The 19,153-nt window shown below is 35.1% G+C and overlaps 1 protein-coding gene across 1 annotated transcript in view; it reads right to left on the bottom strand.

Annotated features, from left to right (window-relative positions):
• Nucleotides 1-14,281: 14,281 nt before the first annotated feature.
• SLITRK5 (SLIT and NTRK-like family, member 5) overlaps nt 14,282-19,153 on the bottom strand; it is an 8,417-nt gene continuing 3,545 nt past the window's right edge. Inside the window, exons 2-3 of the mRNA XM_008593816.1 lie at nt 15,509-17,602; nt 14,282-15,459 (exon numbers count right to left, since the gene is read on the bottom strand). Coding sequence (XP_008592038.1) covers nt 14,789-15,459; nt 15,509-17,594 — 2,757 coding nt within the window. The 5' untranslated portion in view covers nt 17,595-17,602 and the 3' untranslated portion in view covers nt 14,282-14,788. The remainder of the gene's footprint in view (nt 15,460-15,508; nt 17,603-19,153) is intronic.

The following is a 19,153-nucleotide window of genomic DNA, read 5'->3' as shown; positions in this document are numbered from 1 at the left end:
GCCATTCCAGAATTTCAGTTAATAAAACAATAGTAATACCGAACCCAATATTAGGAAATATAAGGGTACTTTACAAAGTTGGTTGAAAAATAAAAGTGAAAGATAATATGAATCTTTCCATGAACTTCTTGAAGTACCCTTATATATATTTCATGACTAAATAAATATTAGGTATAAGAAATATCTTTTACCGATTTAATGAAGATTTTCTTCATAGCACCCATAGATACAGTGCAACAGTTTTAGATGATAAGACCTACATAGGNCAACAAGATCAATGCAAATATAAAACTTTTTCAAAACTCAAAGTAAATCAACTATTTAAAGAGTGATCACTATGTACAGTCCACCCTTTGTATTAGTGGGTTCTGCATCCATAGATTGAAAATATTAGGGAAAAATTTGCATCTGTACTACACATGTGCAGAGGTTTTTTTCTTGTAATTCATTGTTCCCTAATTAATATAGTACAACAACAATTTACATAGCATTTGCATTGTATTAGGTACTATAAGTAATTTAGAGATGATTTAAAGTATACAGGAGGATTTGCATTGGTTATAAGCAAATACTATGCCACTTCATATAAGTGACTTGAGCATCCACAGATTTTGGTCTTTGGGGGGGGGTGTCCTGGAACAAATCTCCCATGGATACCAGGGGACAATTATATGGTGATACAGTGTTTCACTGAACTGGATTTTGTCAAAATGTACAAAGATTTATAACTTCTAAAATATATTTGATTTTCATGTACAAAAATATGCCAAAATTCCTATTCAGTTACCAACTCCATCTGGCTCATTGCATTACAAAAAAAGTATGAGGCAAAATTCTATGCTATATACAGTGCATGAAAGGAATAGAGTAATCTAGATAGAGAGATAAATATTTTAAAGACCCATGGTCACATATAACCATAACAATAAACACTATAACATATTATAAAATGTAGTCTAACAATAATATAAAAACATAAATCTGGTTCATATAAATAATTCATTATACAGAAACATTTGCATCAAAATTCTGTATCCATTGGAAAATAAACAATTAGTGAGGAAAATGTGAGACCCCCAAATACCAAATCGTAGTTAATATACAGTGCCATTCCAGAATTTCAGTTAATAAAACAATAGTAATACCGAACCCAATATTAGGAAATATGAGGGTACTTTACAAAGTTGGTGGAAAAATAAAAGTGAAAGATAATATTAATCTTTCCATGAACTTCTTGAAGTACCCTTATATATATTTCATGACTAAATAAATATTTGGTATAAGAAATATCTTTTACCGATTTAATGAATATTTTCTTCATAGCACCCATAGATACAGTGCAACAGTTTTAGATGATAAGACCTACATAGGGTTTTAATTACAGAGTGACTCATAAGGGGAAAATACAGCAACAACAATAACCTGATTTATTTGAAGAAAATCAGATCAAATGGAATTTTGTCCAGTACTTCTAATATTTCAGTATATGAGTCAAATAGAAATGTTAAGGCAGACTATGATGAAGTGGGATTAATAATTTATTTAAAGTTATTTATCCAAAATTTCCAAGTGACTATCATATTTATTTACTTATTACTTGATACTAAATTCAGAACTTCTTAAAACTAATTTAACTCTTATTATTTAAAAAATTGTCTTAGTTTGATCATACCACATTCTTCGTTTCCTTTGTTTCATTGTAATCCCACATCATCTACATAGAAAATTTCCTGTTTTATAGGAAGCTTTTCAAATTAAAGGCAATATTTATAACTAGTAAATATAACAGAGCTCACAACTATGCTTCTATCATATTTACAACTTTGTCATGGCTGTGGCCCAGAGTATGCATAAATAATTTTCCGTATCTTTTCTTAAACCTCTCTTGAAATGATATTTTGAAATTAGCTATTTTTAGCATGTATTTCAGAAACTGCCATTAGTTAAAATAACTGGATACATAACAGTATGAAAATGCATATTTATAATTGAGTTATCACACAACAAACTTAGAGATTAAACATAGGTTAGAATTTGCCATATGAATGTATTGTTTCTAATTATTTTTATATAAAAAATACTCCTTCAAACTGTGTTTGTCCTATTTCTCTGGCACTAGAAGTAATGTTGCCTTCAGTATTATTCATCCCACATATAAAGTAAATTTTAATGTGATTTTATTTTCTAAACATTTGCAAATAAATATTTAACCATATAAAATTTCAATAAAACATGTATGCATTATCTAACTTTTTTAAAAAATAATTTTTTTGAAATTACACATGTGGTTGTAATTTTTCAAGTTAATTTACAAAAATATTTATAATATAAAATAAATTCATATGATAGTTTAACAATACAGAGAACTTACATTTTTTCACATAATTGTCTAACTGTTATATCATTATTTTCCAATTCAACAAAGAAAAATGTAAAAAGACAGGTAAACAGAAGTCTGCATGTCAGTAGTGTTTACAGAATCATGGTTCAAATATTTGAAGAGATTCAAATAACTGAATTGAAAAATTATGCATTTTTCTTTTAAAAATTATTTACTATGAACTAGTATGTGATAAAATAGGTTAATACCAAGAAATATAATAGATTTTACACTAATTTATGAAATTCTTGGGTAAAATAACTTGTTTAATTGTAATTAATTTTAGTTTATTGTTATTTGAATGGAAAAATAAATAGCTTCATTAAGTTAATTTATGAAACAGACCACCTATTATTTTATTTTAGATAATAAATAATGATTTTATATTTACATAATAAACAGCAATTCAAGTTAAACAATTTGCAATGAGTAATAACAGGAGATTGTTTTGCTATTAAGAAATATGCGAAATAAACTGAAGGAAAAGATCTGTCCCAAATACAACAAACTAACTTTCCTTTTGATTATATTAGGTGTTTTAAATGGTACTTAATTTTTATTCCTGATTATTCCAGATAAGGATAGTACTCTTAAAATGTAATACATTTTTCATATTTATCTTCAGATTTCTATTGAAACATTTTGATAATATTAATAACTTATGAAACAAAGAAGTATTTACTTTAGATATAGTTATGCAAGTGTATGTTGTAAGAACAAAAACAAAATATCAATATATGTTAATGTGTTAACATTATACATTTAATATATGATCAGTTCTTATTTTGAAAAAAAGTTAAATTACATGAGTTTGTAAAAGAAAAAACAGCTAAGTATTTTAAACTCAAAGTTTTGTAGTAGCATTCCAATATTGTTTAATGGGTAAATGTGGTGACTTAGAATTTTGAAATATATGAATATTAAATATAATGTTGAGTAATCAAAGGATGTGGCTACTAAATCAAACTGCTTCACATTCTCCACTCATAAACTCTCCAAAATATTCGAGGTGATGATCATAAGTAAACACCTCATTATCCAGGAGCACATCAAGGTTAAAATCAAGAAAGTTTGGATGAAGAGGATGAAGAATGTATATTATGCTATCAAAATAGATTAAAGACTTCCAGAATTGTGCTTTTTGGGTTTCATAAGTGAAACTCGAAAGACACTGTTCACTTAAGCCTCTGTTTTATGTCTCTAACAAAACATGTAAATTGAATGTCAATAATTATTTTATTGTACCTCAAATATAAAGACAGCTAAAATTTTCACTGTAAACAAATTTCCAAAATAATAATTGATGTGCAAAAAGCTTAGAAAAATATGTCAATATATATCCCAAAACTACTATATCCTGTAGTCACAGTACCTTATAACAAAATGCAATGATATCTCAAAATATTAAAACTCTCCCACTGAAATATACATGCAGTCAGCCCCAGAGAAAAATGTGCCCTGAGGAATGTATTATTCCTTGCGGATTACTTTTTCCCAGAGGTAACATTCTCATTAAAAAGATGAACTGATTTTTCGCACCCAGGGGAAAATACATAGTACCCAGAAAAGCTTTCTAAATAGAAAAACACCTCAACAGGCTTAAAAACACCAGGACAGATCTGTTGAAAAATGTCTGAAAATTTTACCAGCATCTCCGTTAAGTCATGCCCTGAACTTTAAAACAGTAATGTAAGTACAGAACAGCAACTGTTACGTTTCTTGTGACCAAAAAAAAAAAAAAAAAAAAAAAAAAATATAGCCAATTATACCAACATAGAAAAATAATTAAAATTTAAAAGTGGGATATGAGTTTTATGCCGAAGTGCTCTACTTTTGTTCACATTTTTCTTTATCTGAACCTTTTTTTTTTTTTTGAAAAGTAGATGAAAGGGAGCTATTTGGAAAACATGTCTTGTGTTTATTATAAATATATTTAAAATTCACTAGTGGCATTCTCAATGGTTTTATGAATTTGCATGCCAATGTACTAAACACTCACATGACATCCTTATTGACAATTTCACCATCCTTGCAGTCTGTGCCAAGGTACAGATCACTCAGAAAGTATATGATATTCACTAAATTCACTTCATCCTGTACATTTCTATAAGTACATATTTGTTAATTCATTGGGTTAGTGCCTCCTAAGTGCCAGGCACAATTCTAGGATCTGGTGATTGTTATAACCATTATTCCAACTGTCTGTTTTTCCGACAGTGTCTTTTTTATCGTAAATGCCAAATAAAGTTCTTGTTTTTTTGAAAAACAAAAAATTCCGATTTTATTCAGATGATTTTTGGCCAGTTAATTAGAAAGAAAAAATATGATCAAACTAATTCTTGACAAATTCTCTTGCATAGAACTGAAACAACATTTGTATAGAACAATAAAATACTGGAAGTTGTAAGATATTCAATAAGAACTTTTTATTATGTATGAGTGTCAGCTAGCTCTTCTTCCAGTATCTTTCAAGACATTAGTTTTAATATACTTGAGTTTGTTTATTAATAGAGAAGATAATGATTTAATTACACTGTATTATGTTTATAGTGGATTTGTCATTGCTTCCACTTTAAAATGTAATCATTAGAGTTCTCTGTTTATTACACTCTATAAAGATTCCTTTAAGCATCTGAGGAGGAACTCAGATTGTCACTGAGACTAGCAAACGGTAGTAGTAATGACATTTGAAAATACTGAGAATAGAAATATTTTCATTATTGGATTAATAGCCAATTTTATATCACAGCATAAAAAAGGAAATTAGAACTATATATACATTCTTAATCATTAAGCAGTTAGGAGTGCAGTTGCTAAATTTGGAATATTAAAATGGTGAATGATGGGTCACATTTATTATACCTTTTCCAATTAACTCTGCAAAAAAAAAATAAATAAATAAAAATAAAAAGAGCCCAAATATCCTTGAATATTATAAGCATGTTCAGTATAGTTTAAATTAAAACCAAAATAATGAAAATTACCTCACACATAATTTCAAAATATGTTAAATGCAAACAATTTAGAAGCATCATTCAATTTTTTGAGAAATAATATTGATCAGATATTTTTTGAAATATCATGAAATCTCAATGTTATCATTTCAAAGGGCGAGAATACATAATAAAGTCAATGAAAGTACACTAATAAGTTATTTCCTTTTCAAAGATGTAGACCCTTAGATTTACTGTAATTATGTGCAAATGACCATTTAATTTTGCAAAAAAAAATGTTAATGGAGTAATTTAAAAATTTTACAAATATATATACACATGCACACACACAAACACAGTAACAGAAATATTTTTTCATCTGAAACACGTACTTATACGTTTTATAGGTGCATAATAGCAACGATAGTTAGTGTTGATAATTTCAGAATCAAATTTAGTACACACCCAGTAGAGAAAACTTAAAATCTAAACTTCTTTCAATTTTTGGTAAATCGAGTTCACTGCATTTATTTTTACAGATTGAAATTAAGGCAGAGTCACAAGGAAAGTTGCCAAAAGACAAACCACAAATTTATGGTGGGAAAAAATGTGTAATTTAAAATTCTAGAATTACCATTTTGCCTTTTAGCCATTGGCTACCATTTGGTATAAAATAATAGCAAATAATTTCCAACTATTACTTCATTATTTCAGGCACAACCTATTTCACTTTCAATGAAAGAAAAAGTTGAGATTACATGATTGCTAAACCAGATCAATAGTAAAAGGAAAAATCCAATCACTAGTGTACTTATATAGAAAAGCTAGTTAACACTTTGTTAGAAAAATAAAGGAGAAAATCCAAAATTTCTTTACGTAGTATGTCACTCTTTAGTCTCAGAAAAGTGAAAATAAAATTCTTAAAAGAAAGCATATATAAAGACTGGGGACTTTCATTACATTATCTCTTCCTCTAGGTATATACATCAATTTACAAACAACTTATCATAAGTAGTCAGAAATAATAAAGATTATATTTCCCTCACCAATTATCTTGTTTAAATACATTGAAAAAATAGTCTTGGCAATTCTGCCTCCCCCTTTTTAAAAATTTTTGGTCATGATTCAAATGGATAAGATTTTCCAAGTTATATCTTCCATACTGGAAATGATTCTCATAATATTTGATGTTTGAAATACATTAATCGAATTGACCTTTTGCACTCTTCAAGTACCTGAAGAGTTGGACATTTTGGGAAAAGTTTCTGGTGCAAGGTGCAATGATAATTTTCCTTCTGCACTAACATGCTTCATAAGTTACTGCTGACACTTCCCTTATGACGTCCAGGGTCCGGTGGGAAACATTGCATTTTACAAAATCCCCTAAACAGGAGTCGTCGCCTCTCTAGAAGACTCAAAGTCACTGTAAACACTTACATTTCTAACAGAACATTCATATACAATAAACCAGTAAAGTTATTCATTCAATTTTTTTATACTTAATTTTGATTTCTTTATAATATAAACCTATGTAGAACCTTCTACCTCATATATTATATATAAAGCATTGATAAACTCTGAGCTCCCAGAGAACAATACCTGAAAATTCATGATTATAATATATAAATTTTAATGTAAGAAGGACAAATCTTGCTTAAACATGGTTTAAACTAGAAAGCTCAAATGTCCTCATGGTCTAGCAGATAATACAATGTTATATGAAGTTGCTAGGTTAAAACAATATGAAAGGTACCCATCCAGCCTAAAGGCATTTGAATTCAAAATTTTTTTTAAAAAAAGGAAATAAAGATGTTCTGATCAAATAAAACACAGATTTTTCAGGAGTTAACTTTAAGTCACTACTTGGCAAAGATTGGTTTGGTGTTTATAAGTACATAAGAGTAGCATTTTGTAAATTATAGGAGCTACCGTGTTAATCAAAGTGTGCGGTTTTAAAGATATTAACAAAGAAATTGTTACGTTTATTTTTTAGATGCTTAATTGTATTTAGGATGATTATTAGTGAGTGACAAGTCAGTGTGACAATTTAAAATCCACATCCCCGCACTCACATTAAGTCCTGCTTATATAGTAGTTAGTTATATTAGAAATGATGTGAGGTAATCTTACTTTCAATTTAATAATATGGGGAGAAGTCATGAATATGACTGAGGACACTCTAACAGTTCATATAAGCAAGCAAACTTCTGTAAATAAAAAGTGTTTTGGGATGGGGTAAAATGATTCAGGGAGAATTAAACATAATAATACAGACCGTTTTCAGTAAGTGTAACTTTGGGCATTGAGCTTCTACATGAAGAGTGCAAGACAAAGCCATAATGGAGCAACAAGGTGGCCCAAGTGCATGCTATGCAAGAATTAACTTACATCAGGTGAAAATTCTTAAAGGAAGACTGAGTTAGTTGTTAACTTAAAAGTCGAAGACTGAAAGCCATATAGAATTAGCAATTTCATAAAATGTAATAAAAGACGCTTTGTGAGTGATTTTCTGTATATACAATCTTGTTAATTTCAGAAAAGACATTTTAAATTTAGAATAAAAATGCTCAATATTTACTTTCACATTTTATCTTTTAAAAAATTCTATTGAGGTACTAAATTTTCATTAAAAAATTGGAGAACTTTAACCATAACCTGATAACAAAAATATCATTATACTGATTAAATGAGTTTAAAAGACACCTTCAATGATTTTGAATATTCTCTAAAATATATGAGTAATTTCTAGGTCTCAATGTTCTCATCTGGGGGCCTCTGTATGAATATGCTATTAACTAGCTTTAAAAATTTGGGGATAATTATAAAACTGAAAGGTACTATTTGAACAAAAAAAATGTAATTACAATTTAGCAAGTGTAGTTCATCACTGCGTATTTTAATATTTGGTACCTAAATGCCAAACAAAAAGTAAAATATGAAGAAATACTATTACATGTAGTAGTATAAGTATGCCAAACAAAAAGTAAAATATGAAGAAATACTATTACATGTAGTAGTATAAGTATGCCCCTTAGCAAGGGCAAGTTCAGTAATATAAAGAAAAGCATGTACCAAGAACTTTATATTTGGGAGTGAAGAATCAAAGTAGATATTAAAAATCAGGATTTAAATAAATTTGGTAACTAAATGTTTTCCATTATTAGGATTTTCAGAATTGAAGCACCCCTTTGACTTAAGACTTAAACTAGCAAAAAACGTTCTATAGTTGTAATGTTAGAAAGCATAATTTTGTTTGGATAATTTATGTAGATATGCCATTATAGGTAAGATACATTTACTGTTAAGTATTCGTTTTTATACATCAATTTTTTATATTTAATTTTCAAAATTTCAGTCTCCATGTCCTTGATGAACCTCTCATATATAAAACATGCTGGTCAAAGTATTATAGTATCTGACAAAGAACTTTACTAATCAATTAACATGGGTTACTGTTATCCTTCATATTTTATGTAAATACAAATGTACCAAATTGAAAATATACAGCAATTTTTGTTTCAATATCTAATATTAAGTTTTGTTTTAAATGAACTACGCAATAAGATTCTAAAAAGAGTGTTAGTAAGAATGCTAGAAATTTTCACTGGTGGTAGAAATGAATCTGCGAGTAAAAATCTAAAATATGCACATTCCAGAACACTAACAGAATTTTGCTACTTGCATATACACATGAATATAAGTATGTTTCAATACTGAAGAATTACAATTAAATTTGGTTGTATTGTGATATGTTAAAAATATTTCTTAAAATGTATAATCTGCAGATAAGTCTGTCCAAAGTAGACCAAGGTAATAATAAGCCTTCAAGATAAAGCCATAATTCTATCTACACATATGTTAAATTAAAAAATAACAATCAAAATCTAAAAAGACCACTTATCCTTCAAAATACTGATGCACTTCCACTGTTAAAAACACATGTAATTTTTAAACACATGCATGTTTATTTTATAGTAGAAATAAATAATATTCCTTCATGTTTACTGATAAAGATACCTAATTTAAAAAAAAAAAACTCACGGGAAGACTCATTCAACATAACTTGGATATTTCTTTTCATTGATGCTTATTTTATAGTAGAAATAAATAATATTCCTTCATGTTTACTGATAAAGATACCTAATTTAAAAAAAAAAAAACTCACGGGAAGACTCATTCAACATAACTTGGATATTTCTTTTCATTGATGGCTTTCCTAATACCTAAAAAAATGTATTTGACATAGTCAGTATTATGTAATATATCATTACATTTTTATTTTGACAGTAACTAGAAAATAAGAAAGTCAAATTATTTCATATTTGCATTACATCAATTCTCTATGAAATAATTATATTTTAATCTCCAAAGTTTTTTTAATAAGAACTAATCTAAATCACTCAAACTTAATTAGTGTTAAAGTTGTCTTTTTTGTTTGTTTGTTTAAGTGAGTACAAAAGCTATTCATTTTATCATCCTAGTACAATTACCATGAGAAATATTTGACTTGTGTCAAATATTTGTAAGCCAAATGGTCTGCTAAACACAGTGGAATAAAAGAAAGTATATATTATTTTTACACTCAAACATTATGCTCAGTCAAATTCTTCTCTTTTCCTTAGTCTTATGTTCCTAAAGCATGAAACATGAAAGTATAATTTTAAATTGTTTAAAATATTAAAATATAAAGAACTCAATGAAAATTGTGTAAGCGATGATTCTTTGATCATCCATCTATTTTTGTATGTCTTATATATGTAACATATACTCAGAAATGTATATGGGTGATTACAGAAAGGCACTAAATTAAATGAAAATGATAAAAATATAGAGTTGTCGGGGCTGGCCTGGTGGCGCACTGCTACAGTGCGCCGCTTGGGAGTGTGGCGGCGCTCCCGCCGAGGGTTCGGATCCCACATACAGACCGGTTCCCGCTCACTGGCTGAGCGAGGTGCGGGTGCAACACTGAGGGTTGCCATCCTGTTGCCGGTCCCGGTCCGGTACGGGCGCAACACTGAGGGTTGTGATCCATTGCCGGACACGAAAAAAGACAAAAAGGAAAAAAAATATATATATATATAGAGAGAGAGTTGTCAAATGCAATATTTATGGGTATAAGGTTTACCTGAATACAGGTGTTAGATAATTATTTTTAGGCATATGACTAATGTCTATCCAACTACTTTAATTTCATTGCCACATATCTGTATTTGCAAAATAGCAGGGAACTTCAAGGTGTTTGAGGAACATTACCAGTAACTTAAATAGTTAATTTGATAACAGTTTAATTACCATTTTTACAACATTTTATTCTCTTTGAAAATCAATTAATTAAATTTGCCTGCCTCTAGTGTTTAAACTGTGCCTTTGCTGTTTCCAGTTCTGCTTTCTTTATGTAAATTTTATTCTGAAAAGTAGTCATATCAAACATTTTCCCACACCTGCAAATATCTTAATGTGCAGCCATATGAAAAGTACAACAAGAGCATATTTCCAAATGAACTGAGAGCATATTTGTGTTCTGAGTCGTGTGACTTTGGGAACCATGTATTGAATTCTTGAAACGGAACAGCCAGTTTTCTGCATTCCAAACGAGGACTTAAATATTCTCATTCTTTCCCGTGCCCTACTGAAAAATAGTAAAGAGAAAAGATAGCAAGATAGAAGAAAGGAGGAAGGGAAGAGATGTAAGGAAAAAGGAAGAAAGTTAGAAATCACAGAAAAGGGAAGGGAAATTATACATATTAATTTGAATAATGTGCCAACAATACAGCATAGTAAGAAGAATAGAATAAATGTATCAGGCAAGAAAATGCAATCTTAGATTAACTCCTCAAATTGTAACCTTTTCCACTTTATGTGTAGATGTTCTCATTATACACTAATTTGATTTTTTTATTGGGTTTGAGGAAACAGTGGTGAAGGACAGATTTGGGTACCCAGGGCATTTGCCAAAATTTTCCACTTTAGCTGTGTAGAGGTGATAATCTTGCCTAGCAACAGATGTGCTCTAACTTTAACATTTACACAAATGTAAATGTTATAAATTATGCTTAACTCATAGCTTCCACTAGTGTAGCTGTAAACAATTTTGTATATTAGCATACAAATTATGTACATTTACATGGAATACAGTTTTCTCTGAGATAAAGTATTTACAATATAATTACAAAGAGATAAAACTAATATTTTGTAATATCTACCTGGAAATACATTTGTATGAGATTATGCCAAATATTGAATAGAACAAGCACAAAAAGTAATTTTGGTTTGCATCCAAATTTTAATTGATGCCAGAAATATCACATATTGTGGTTCCCAAAAATTCTATGGAGAGAACTTGCAGGGTTCCTTGATTCAATCATATACCACCGATAAACCCAGTCTAATTATTTACTAAGCGAAAAACCTGAAAAAACAAAAATCATATATTCCACAGCACACAACTTGTGTTCTATTGTATGTGTTAATGTATTGGCAGGAAACCACGTATAAGGAGAAAAATCATTCATTTTTCATTCTATAAAGTTTCATGATTGTGACATGGTTAAGTCTTTTCAAGTTATTAGAGCCAGGATGAGTTTACTTTTACCCTTTCAATACAGTTGGGAAATATTTAAAAGTTAGAGGTAACCTCTTTTAATAAATCTTATAATTGTTACTTTTGATATTAAAAATATGTTGGATATCTCAGAAAGAGTAAAGATAACAATAAACCACCTAAAGAGAGTATATGTGACAAAATTATATTAAACAGTGCTGGTTAGAAAATAATAAAATTGTATAAGTCTTTGAAAAATACATCAATGAACTTTCTTTGGAGTGATTTATATTGTTCAGATATATGTCTTTAATTTCAAGTAATTCTTATCATTGTTTTATGCATCAATTAAGAAATAAAACTCAGTTACATGGAGGATTCCACTTTGCATTAATATTTTATAATTTATAAAACACTGTCATATCTATATATAATGTCGAGTGATATCGACATTTAAAAAAGGTAACTCTCATTGTGAAGAAAAATTAGTAACAACCCCAATTGTGAAGTCAAATGCTAGTATATATGTATATACTTTTTTCTTTTCTAATTCTGGATCTAATATAGAGGAGGTAGATGGAGAGCAAGAGATACATTTTTTTTTTTCAGGATACTATCATAGCATTATTAAGCTTATTCCTTTCCCCTCTGAAAAAAAATGTAAGGGAAAATATTGCAAAGACTATGGATAGTTTACTGCACTACGTCAATGTAGTATTACTTTTCTATTTTTTCTTTTTTTAAAAAAATTCATCAGGGAAACTGTTACCACCTGTTCAATCTAAAGTCAAGCAGTTGCTGTCAATTTACTCATGGGTGAATGCTGCCTCTTTGTGGCAGAATGCCATGGAAATTGTCCCTCAAACATAAAGTTCATGAACAGCCCTTGATATTGTACATATTCCACAGGAGATTATGGAGTAGACCCACCAATAGCAATTAACCACATGGCTTTTTAAGCTTCAGATCAATTCAAACGTTTCCTACCCTTAAATACTGATCTAAGTTCACTGGCAAACCTTACTCAGACGTGATTAGTTATACCCACCAACATTTTGAACATTTAGCACACATATCAACTTCAGACAAAGTATCCATCATAATTGTTGAAGGTAGTTTTACACAAGTTAAAATATGGAAACTATGGAAAATTGTAAATAATAAATAACGCTGATATGACAAAAATATAATATTGAGAGAAAAATGAATAAGCCATGTATTACTTACCATTGTCCATGTACTAGATGAATACTTCGGTAAGGAAACAATGTATACAATTAAAATATTATTTATAAACACATTAAGGTGACATTCGGAAACATAGTTCTCTGAACCAACAAAGGCATACATTACAAAAAGATGTAAATTTTTAAATTTTGATAATTAGGGGAAAAAACTTTTCTATTAGGAATAAAGTTTAGCTACTATTTCCTAAATTCTTATTAATGGAAATTTGATAAGTCACACATAGCTGTCCTTTGCACCTCAAGTAATCATTACTTCAGTCCCTCATATTTGACATAGTTATCAAGTGTTTATTCAGAAACTATTTAAAAAATTACATGTGCTGGGATACATATGAGACTGTAACAATAGTAGCCCCATCTTACAGAGATCCTGTTTGTCATTATCATCATTACTTGCTGACCAGAGGGAAAAATACATTATAATAGAGACTTGTACAGTCCATTATTTAGTCTTCTGAGGTGCCAGTACAAGTGGATCTGTACAAATGCAACTGGGTTTGGTTAAACAATCGAAAAAGGCTACAATAGTAGTCAAATCAATACATCATTTTGGTTCACTAATAAAAATACTTTTAAATCTTCTCTAATAAAACCAAAAACTTGCACACAATTCTTGCTCGAATGGCCCAATTAATTGCCCTATATTTTTCTTTTATACATTGGGATACAATCAGCTTTTTTTTTTTTAATTACAGATCCAATTGGGTGGGTTGCATTGGCTTTTAAAGATTTTGCCCTTAAGTTCTCCACATTCTTAATTATTTAAAATGACTTCCTGATATCACTTGTTTTGGAAATGCAGCTCCAAATACGGTGAGACACCTCTGCGAAAATCATAGGCTAAATAGTGAAGGAAAGAGGAATGCTAGACGTGTATATAAAAATAGGTGCTACAATAAAATATTTGTATATTTCATCAATAAGTTATTTTGACTAATCAATTATGGATCATATAGCTCTGTAATTTTAATGATTTGTCCACGTCTATGGTGATCCTTGTCAAGATCACAATACTTTTTTTTTTTTTTAATTCAAATGTCCAGAATGCATACAAACACATCCTTTAAAAACAAAGAAAAGGAATGAGAAGGGAGGAAGGGAGAGAGGCAAAGAAGGGGGTAGGGGAGGACAAACTTCCTATTAAAGTTGGGTGTGCTAATCTCTCCACAAAAGGAGAGAGGCAAAGAAGAAGGGGGTAGGGGAGGACAAACTTCCTATTAAAGTTGGGTGTGCTAATCTCTCCACAAAAGCCAAAAGCCATTTAGATCCACCCATGGCTTAAAGGGGGACAATGGGGGCGGGGGGCGGGGGACCGGATACAAAAGAGGAAAGAGTGAAATCTACGCGCTGCGATCTTCCGCCATTCTTAGCACTTCCAATCACTACAGAAACGACTGCGACCTTTAACAAGTCATCCTCACTGCAAATTGCCCTCCATAAAGCCCTTCCCCTCTCCTCCCCCACACGCGAGAAGAGAAAGTGATGTGCCCAGTTTACATAAATGTTTCCCACGTGTAAAACTAAAAGGAAATTGCACACCCTTCCAGTATTTTCTGCCGAAGCTGAGAATCCCGTGCCAAGGCACTTCACCCTAAACGTTGAAACAACACAATCAGATGCGTTCACTGTGTGTGTCTGCTCGCTTGTTTGTTTTAAATGCAAAAGCTCCAAGGGAGTTTCTTTGCTTTTAGAACTGGCTAAATGTGGTCTGTTTTTCCAGCACTTCGAGGTAGTCCGGCTCAACGTTTAGTTTTGCTTTTAACTCCAGATATTCGTTCCGGTTGGGTTCTACAAAGACAGCACTCGGGGGGCTGTAAAGCACCGGTTCCCGCAGCCTGCTGTCCCCTGCCCCCGGGTGCAAATACTGATGGGGGCGCCTCAGGTCATAGTTGGGGGAGAAAGTGTAAGCAGTGGGGCTGCACGGGAATTTGGGGTATTCCGGGAGGCTATTGCCGGCGGGGGTGGTGGAGCAATGTTTGTCTGGTTCTAAAATGCCCCTGTAAAAGCGGTCTGCGTCCTGCACCGGCGCCAGCAGGTCCTCCCGGGGCTCGATGGTGCTGACGCTGTAGGCGGGGCTCCGCAAGTGGTGGCTTTCCCGCCTCTCCTCGTCCCCGGGCTGCAGCTGCAGCTGCGGTGGGGGCTGCTGCTGGGGCTGTGGCTGCGGTGGCGGCGGCGGCTGCTGCTGCAGGTGGTGGTTGCTGCTGTAGGTGACCTTGAGCTCGTGCAGGTCTTTGTAATCCTCCACGGAGTTGCCCTCTCGGGAACGGTAGATGGGGTTTTTGCACATGTGGCCCAGTGGATGGGGGATATACTCGTAAACGTGGCCGGCGGGCGTCTTCACCTTGGGAAGCGCAGGCCCGCGGTGGTGCACGTGCGCGTGCGGGTGGCCGCCGCCTGGTGTGGTCGCTCTGGTTCTTCTTCCTGCGCTTCATGACCAGCACGAAGAGCCCAGCGGCCACGAAGACAGACATGATGAAAACCAGGAGCAGGCTGAGGATCAACACCGACAAGGGCACCGAGGACGCCCCTCCGCCCGCGCCCACCGCGGGGGCCCCGGTGCTGTTGAGCTGGACGGCGGGGGTCACCGCGCTGGTTCTAGCAGGCACCTGGATGGAGGAGGGTGTGGGCGTAGAAACCACCACATCCGAATAGTCTGGGCACAGCAGCTCCGATTTAAGAGAGCGCATGTCGGTCTCGGCGAATTTCTTGGGCGCCTTACAGATGACTTCGTCCACTAGGACGCCCGCTTTGAGCTGCTCGACCCACAGCTTCATGCCCACCACATCGCAAGTACAATCCCAAGGGTTGTCGTGCAGGTCAATTTGGATGAGGGACTTCAGCTGGTCCAAAACTCCACTCACCGGCAAGGAGGTGAAGTGGTTACTCCTCAGATTAAGCCTGAGGAGGGTCAGGCCAGAGAAGACGCCTGCGGGCATGGCCTGCAGGAGGTTGTTGTTCAGGAACAGCAGCTGGAGGTTTGGGACAGGGTCGAAAGTCCCAGACTGAATCTCGCGTATGAGATTGTACTGGAGGAAGAGATACTGCAGGCTCTGCAGGCCATAGAACAACTCCGGGCTCAGTCTCTCTATCCTGTTGCCATTTAGGTAGAGGCGCCTCAGGTTGGTGAGATCCCCGAAAGCGCGGTCCTGGATCATCGAGATACGATTGTTACCCAGATGCAGGAGGTCTAGCCCAGTGGCCTCCAGGAAGTCTGTCCTGCGCACGACAGCGATGTAGTTCTCGGTCAGATACATTTTCTTGGGATTGTAGGGCTTGGGCTGCAGCTCAGCCATGCTCTCGATCTTGCGCTCCTGGCAGTTTACATTGAGGCCCAGGTCGGAGATCTGCAGGTTGCAAGAGCACACGGTGGGACACTCCAAAGGCACCGGGGATTTGGTCTGGTAGGCGATGCTGGGGCCATAGTTGCTGTAGCCCAAGTCCTTGGAGGGCTGCCGAGAGGTGGGGCGCACCCTGGGCTTGTTGGGTTGGCGGGTCCCCTTAGGGGGCTTCAATGGGGGTTTGTAAACAGCAGAGGAAGAAGTGGCCACGGAATTAACTGAGGCCGGGGTGGTGTGTAAATACCCCGTGGTGCTCAAAGGTGTCTGCGGCCTCATCTCATAGTCAGAAATAAGCTTCCTTGGGCAAAGTTCCTGCTTGGATACCTCATCCAAGTCCCTGCCGTGCAAGCGGAAGGGGGTCTCACAAACCACATCCCCTACTAGGGCCGAATAGGAAATGCTGTCCAACCAATCCTTGAGAGAAATCAGCTCACAGGAGCAATTCCAGGGGTTTTCCTCCAGCTGTAACTCCACAACTTTATCCATGTGCTGCAACAGCCCCACGTAGGGCAGAAGTTTCAGCCGATTACCCCGTAGGTCCAAGTGCGTTAAGGGCACAAAACGGAAAAGATTGTTGGGTAAACTGGACAAGAGATTGTCATTGAGAATAAGCACCTGCAACAAATGCAGTTTCCCAAAAGCATTGGGTTCAATGACGCTGATGTAATTGTAATCAACCTGTAGGTACTCCAGGTTCTCCAAGCCAAGGAAGGTATCATCTCGCAGAAGTTCCAGTTTATTATTGTTCAAATGCAATCTCCTTAAGCCCCGAAGCCCGTGGAAAGCCCCAGTCTCAATGTCCTGGATAACATTGCTACCCAGATGCAAAATTGAAGCCCCAGTGTAATTGACAAACTCATTGGGGTAAAGACGGTTCAAAAGGTTTCCGGACAACAAAAGGTGGTAAATTGGGAAACGGGGAGGGCTAATTTCAGACAGACTGATGATCCCCCGGTTTTCACAGCTCACAGTTAAAATGCCGTCCTTTTCCTCACAAGGACATGCATTGTCACAGATTTCCCCATAATAATCGATGGTTTCTGCACACGAAAGGACGAGAGATGTTACAGCAAACGCTAGAGTCTGCAGCATCCAGCTATGCATTTTTCTGTGAAGGTCCTGTTCCAAAGTTACTGGGGGGCAGCAAGTGTGCATTTTACCTCCTGCAAGGGAGAGAGGAAACAAGGAAACAACAGAGTATCACAAAAAATTAAGGGATCAGTCAAAAAGTATCTCTCTTCCCTAATGCTATTTATAATCCAGAAGGAGGGAGATAATGAATGACAACCCCCTCCCCCAGTGGAACAGGGACATTCTCCAGACTATTAAAATCTGATATTCATTTTGATGTAAATGTTGATTTCATTTTCTAATGGGCACAGCAGGAATATGCTGCTCTTTACAAGATAAGGGCAGGTTAGATAAAGTCCCATTTTAGAGTTCTCTGCCCGCCCGCCTTTCGAAACCAATGCATAAATATACATAAAATGGCTGTCATTTCAGTTTCATGGTTCTAAAGCACAGCAGGAATATGCTGCTCTTTACAAGATAAGGGCAGGTTAGATAAAGTCCCATTTTAGAGTTCTCTGCCCGCCCCCCTTTCGAAACCAATGCATAAATATACATAAAATGGCTGTCATTTCAGTTTCATGGTTCTAATTTAAGAGAAAAGGAGCAACATTTCACAGGGTTCACCACCTCCCCTATACCCAGCACCCCTCCCTTTCTTTCAGAACCTCTTCAGTTAACAGTGCACCATGAAGGTCTCCCATTTTCACAGAAAAACAAGGAGCCACAATAGTCGGGCTATTTTAAACCATTGCTAGAAAAAGCAGGGTGGGAACCTAAAGAACATTTTTCAGGGGCAAAAAGGTTGTAAAATAATGCATCAAAGGGAGACAGAAGAAGCTCGTAAATCACCAGTTGTCTTCCGGAGCTTTGAGTATGGAGCAAAAAGAGAGCGCGTTCGCTTTGATGGTGGACTTCACTGCCACGCTATTAAGCACATCAGCGTCCTAATTGCATGCACGGTGCCACTTAGCAGCGCTTCCCTGAGAGCGCGCTGCGACCACTTCACCTCATTGATCATGACAGCGACGCTACCAAACCGCATGTGTAAGCCACTGAAATAGTTCTGCACGATGGATTACAAAGAACTCAGCAAAGGCATCCGCAATATTGGAACACCTCCTAATACCTTGAGTTTAAAGAGGACGTTCCTACCGTTTACCGGGAATCAGCTAAAAGTAAACCAAGGACCAGCGCCAAAGCCTCCCTTACCTCCGGCTCCGCGTCTGTTTGCCACGGTACGCAAAACTAACCCTCCTGAATTGGTAAGGTTTGGACGGAACTACCACCGCGCCTGCATCCCCATCTTTGGAGTTGCTCATTAGATTTACTTCTCAATGCCCCCCTCCCCCTTTTTTTTCACTCAGGGGAAGGGCACTCGGACTTATTAAAAGGAAAAATAGGAAGGTGGAAGGGAGAACAGCAAGTGACATAGGTCAGCGCTTTAACATCCGAATCTCATCTTCCCCAGGAATCAATCTGACCCCCTCCCCCTTTTCTTCCTTGCTTTCTTTTCTTCCCCTTGAAGGCTTCCTTCGGCTTCCTACTTGTGGTGGACGGCGGCACTCTTTAGGAAGACCATACACGGAGTGAGTGTGCGAGTGTGTGTCGCGTTGGTTAGCGGGGCGGCGGGGCGGGGGCGGCGG

Source organism: Galeopterus variegatus, unplaced genomic scaffold, assembly GCF_000696425.1.
Source record: "Galeopterus variegatus unplaced genomic scaffold, G_variegatus-3.0.2 Scaffold9700, whole genome shotgun sequence".
Taxonomy (NCBI): Eukaryota; Metazoa; Chordata; class Mammalia; order Dermoptera; family Cynocephalidae; genus Galeopterus; species Galeopterus variegatus.
This window is presented reverse-complemented; position numbering and strand designations above follow the sequence as displayed.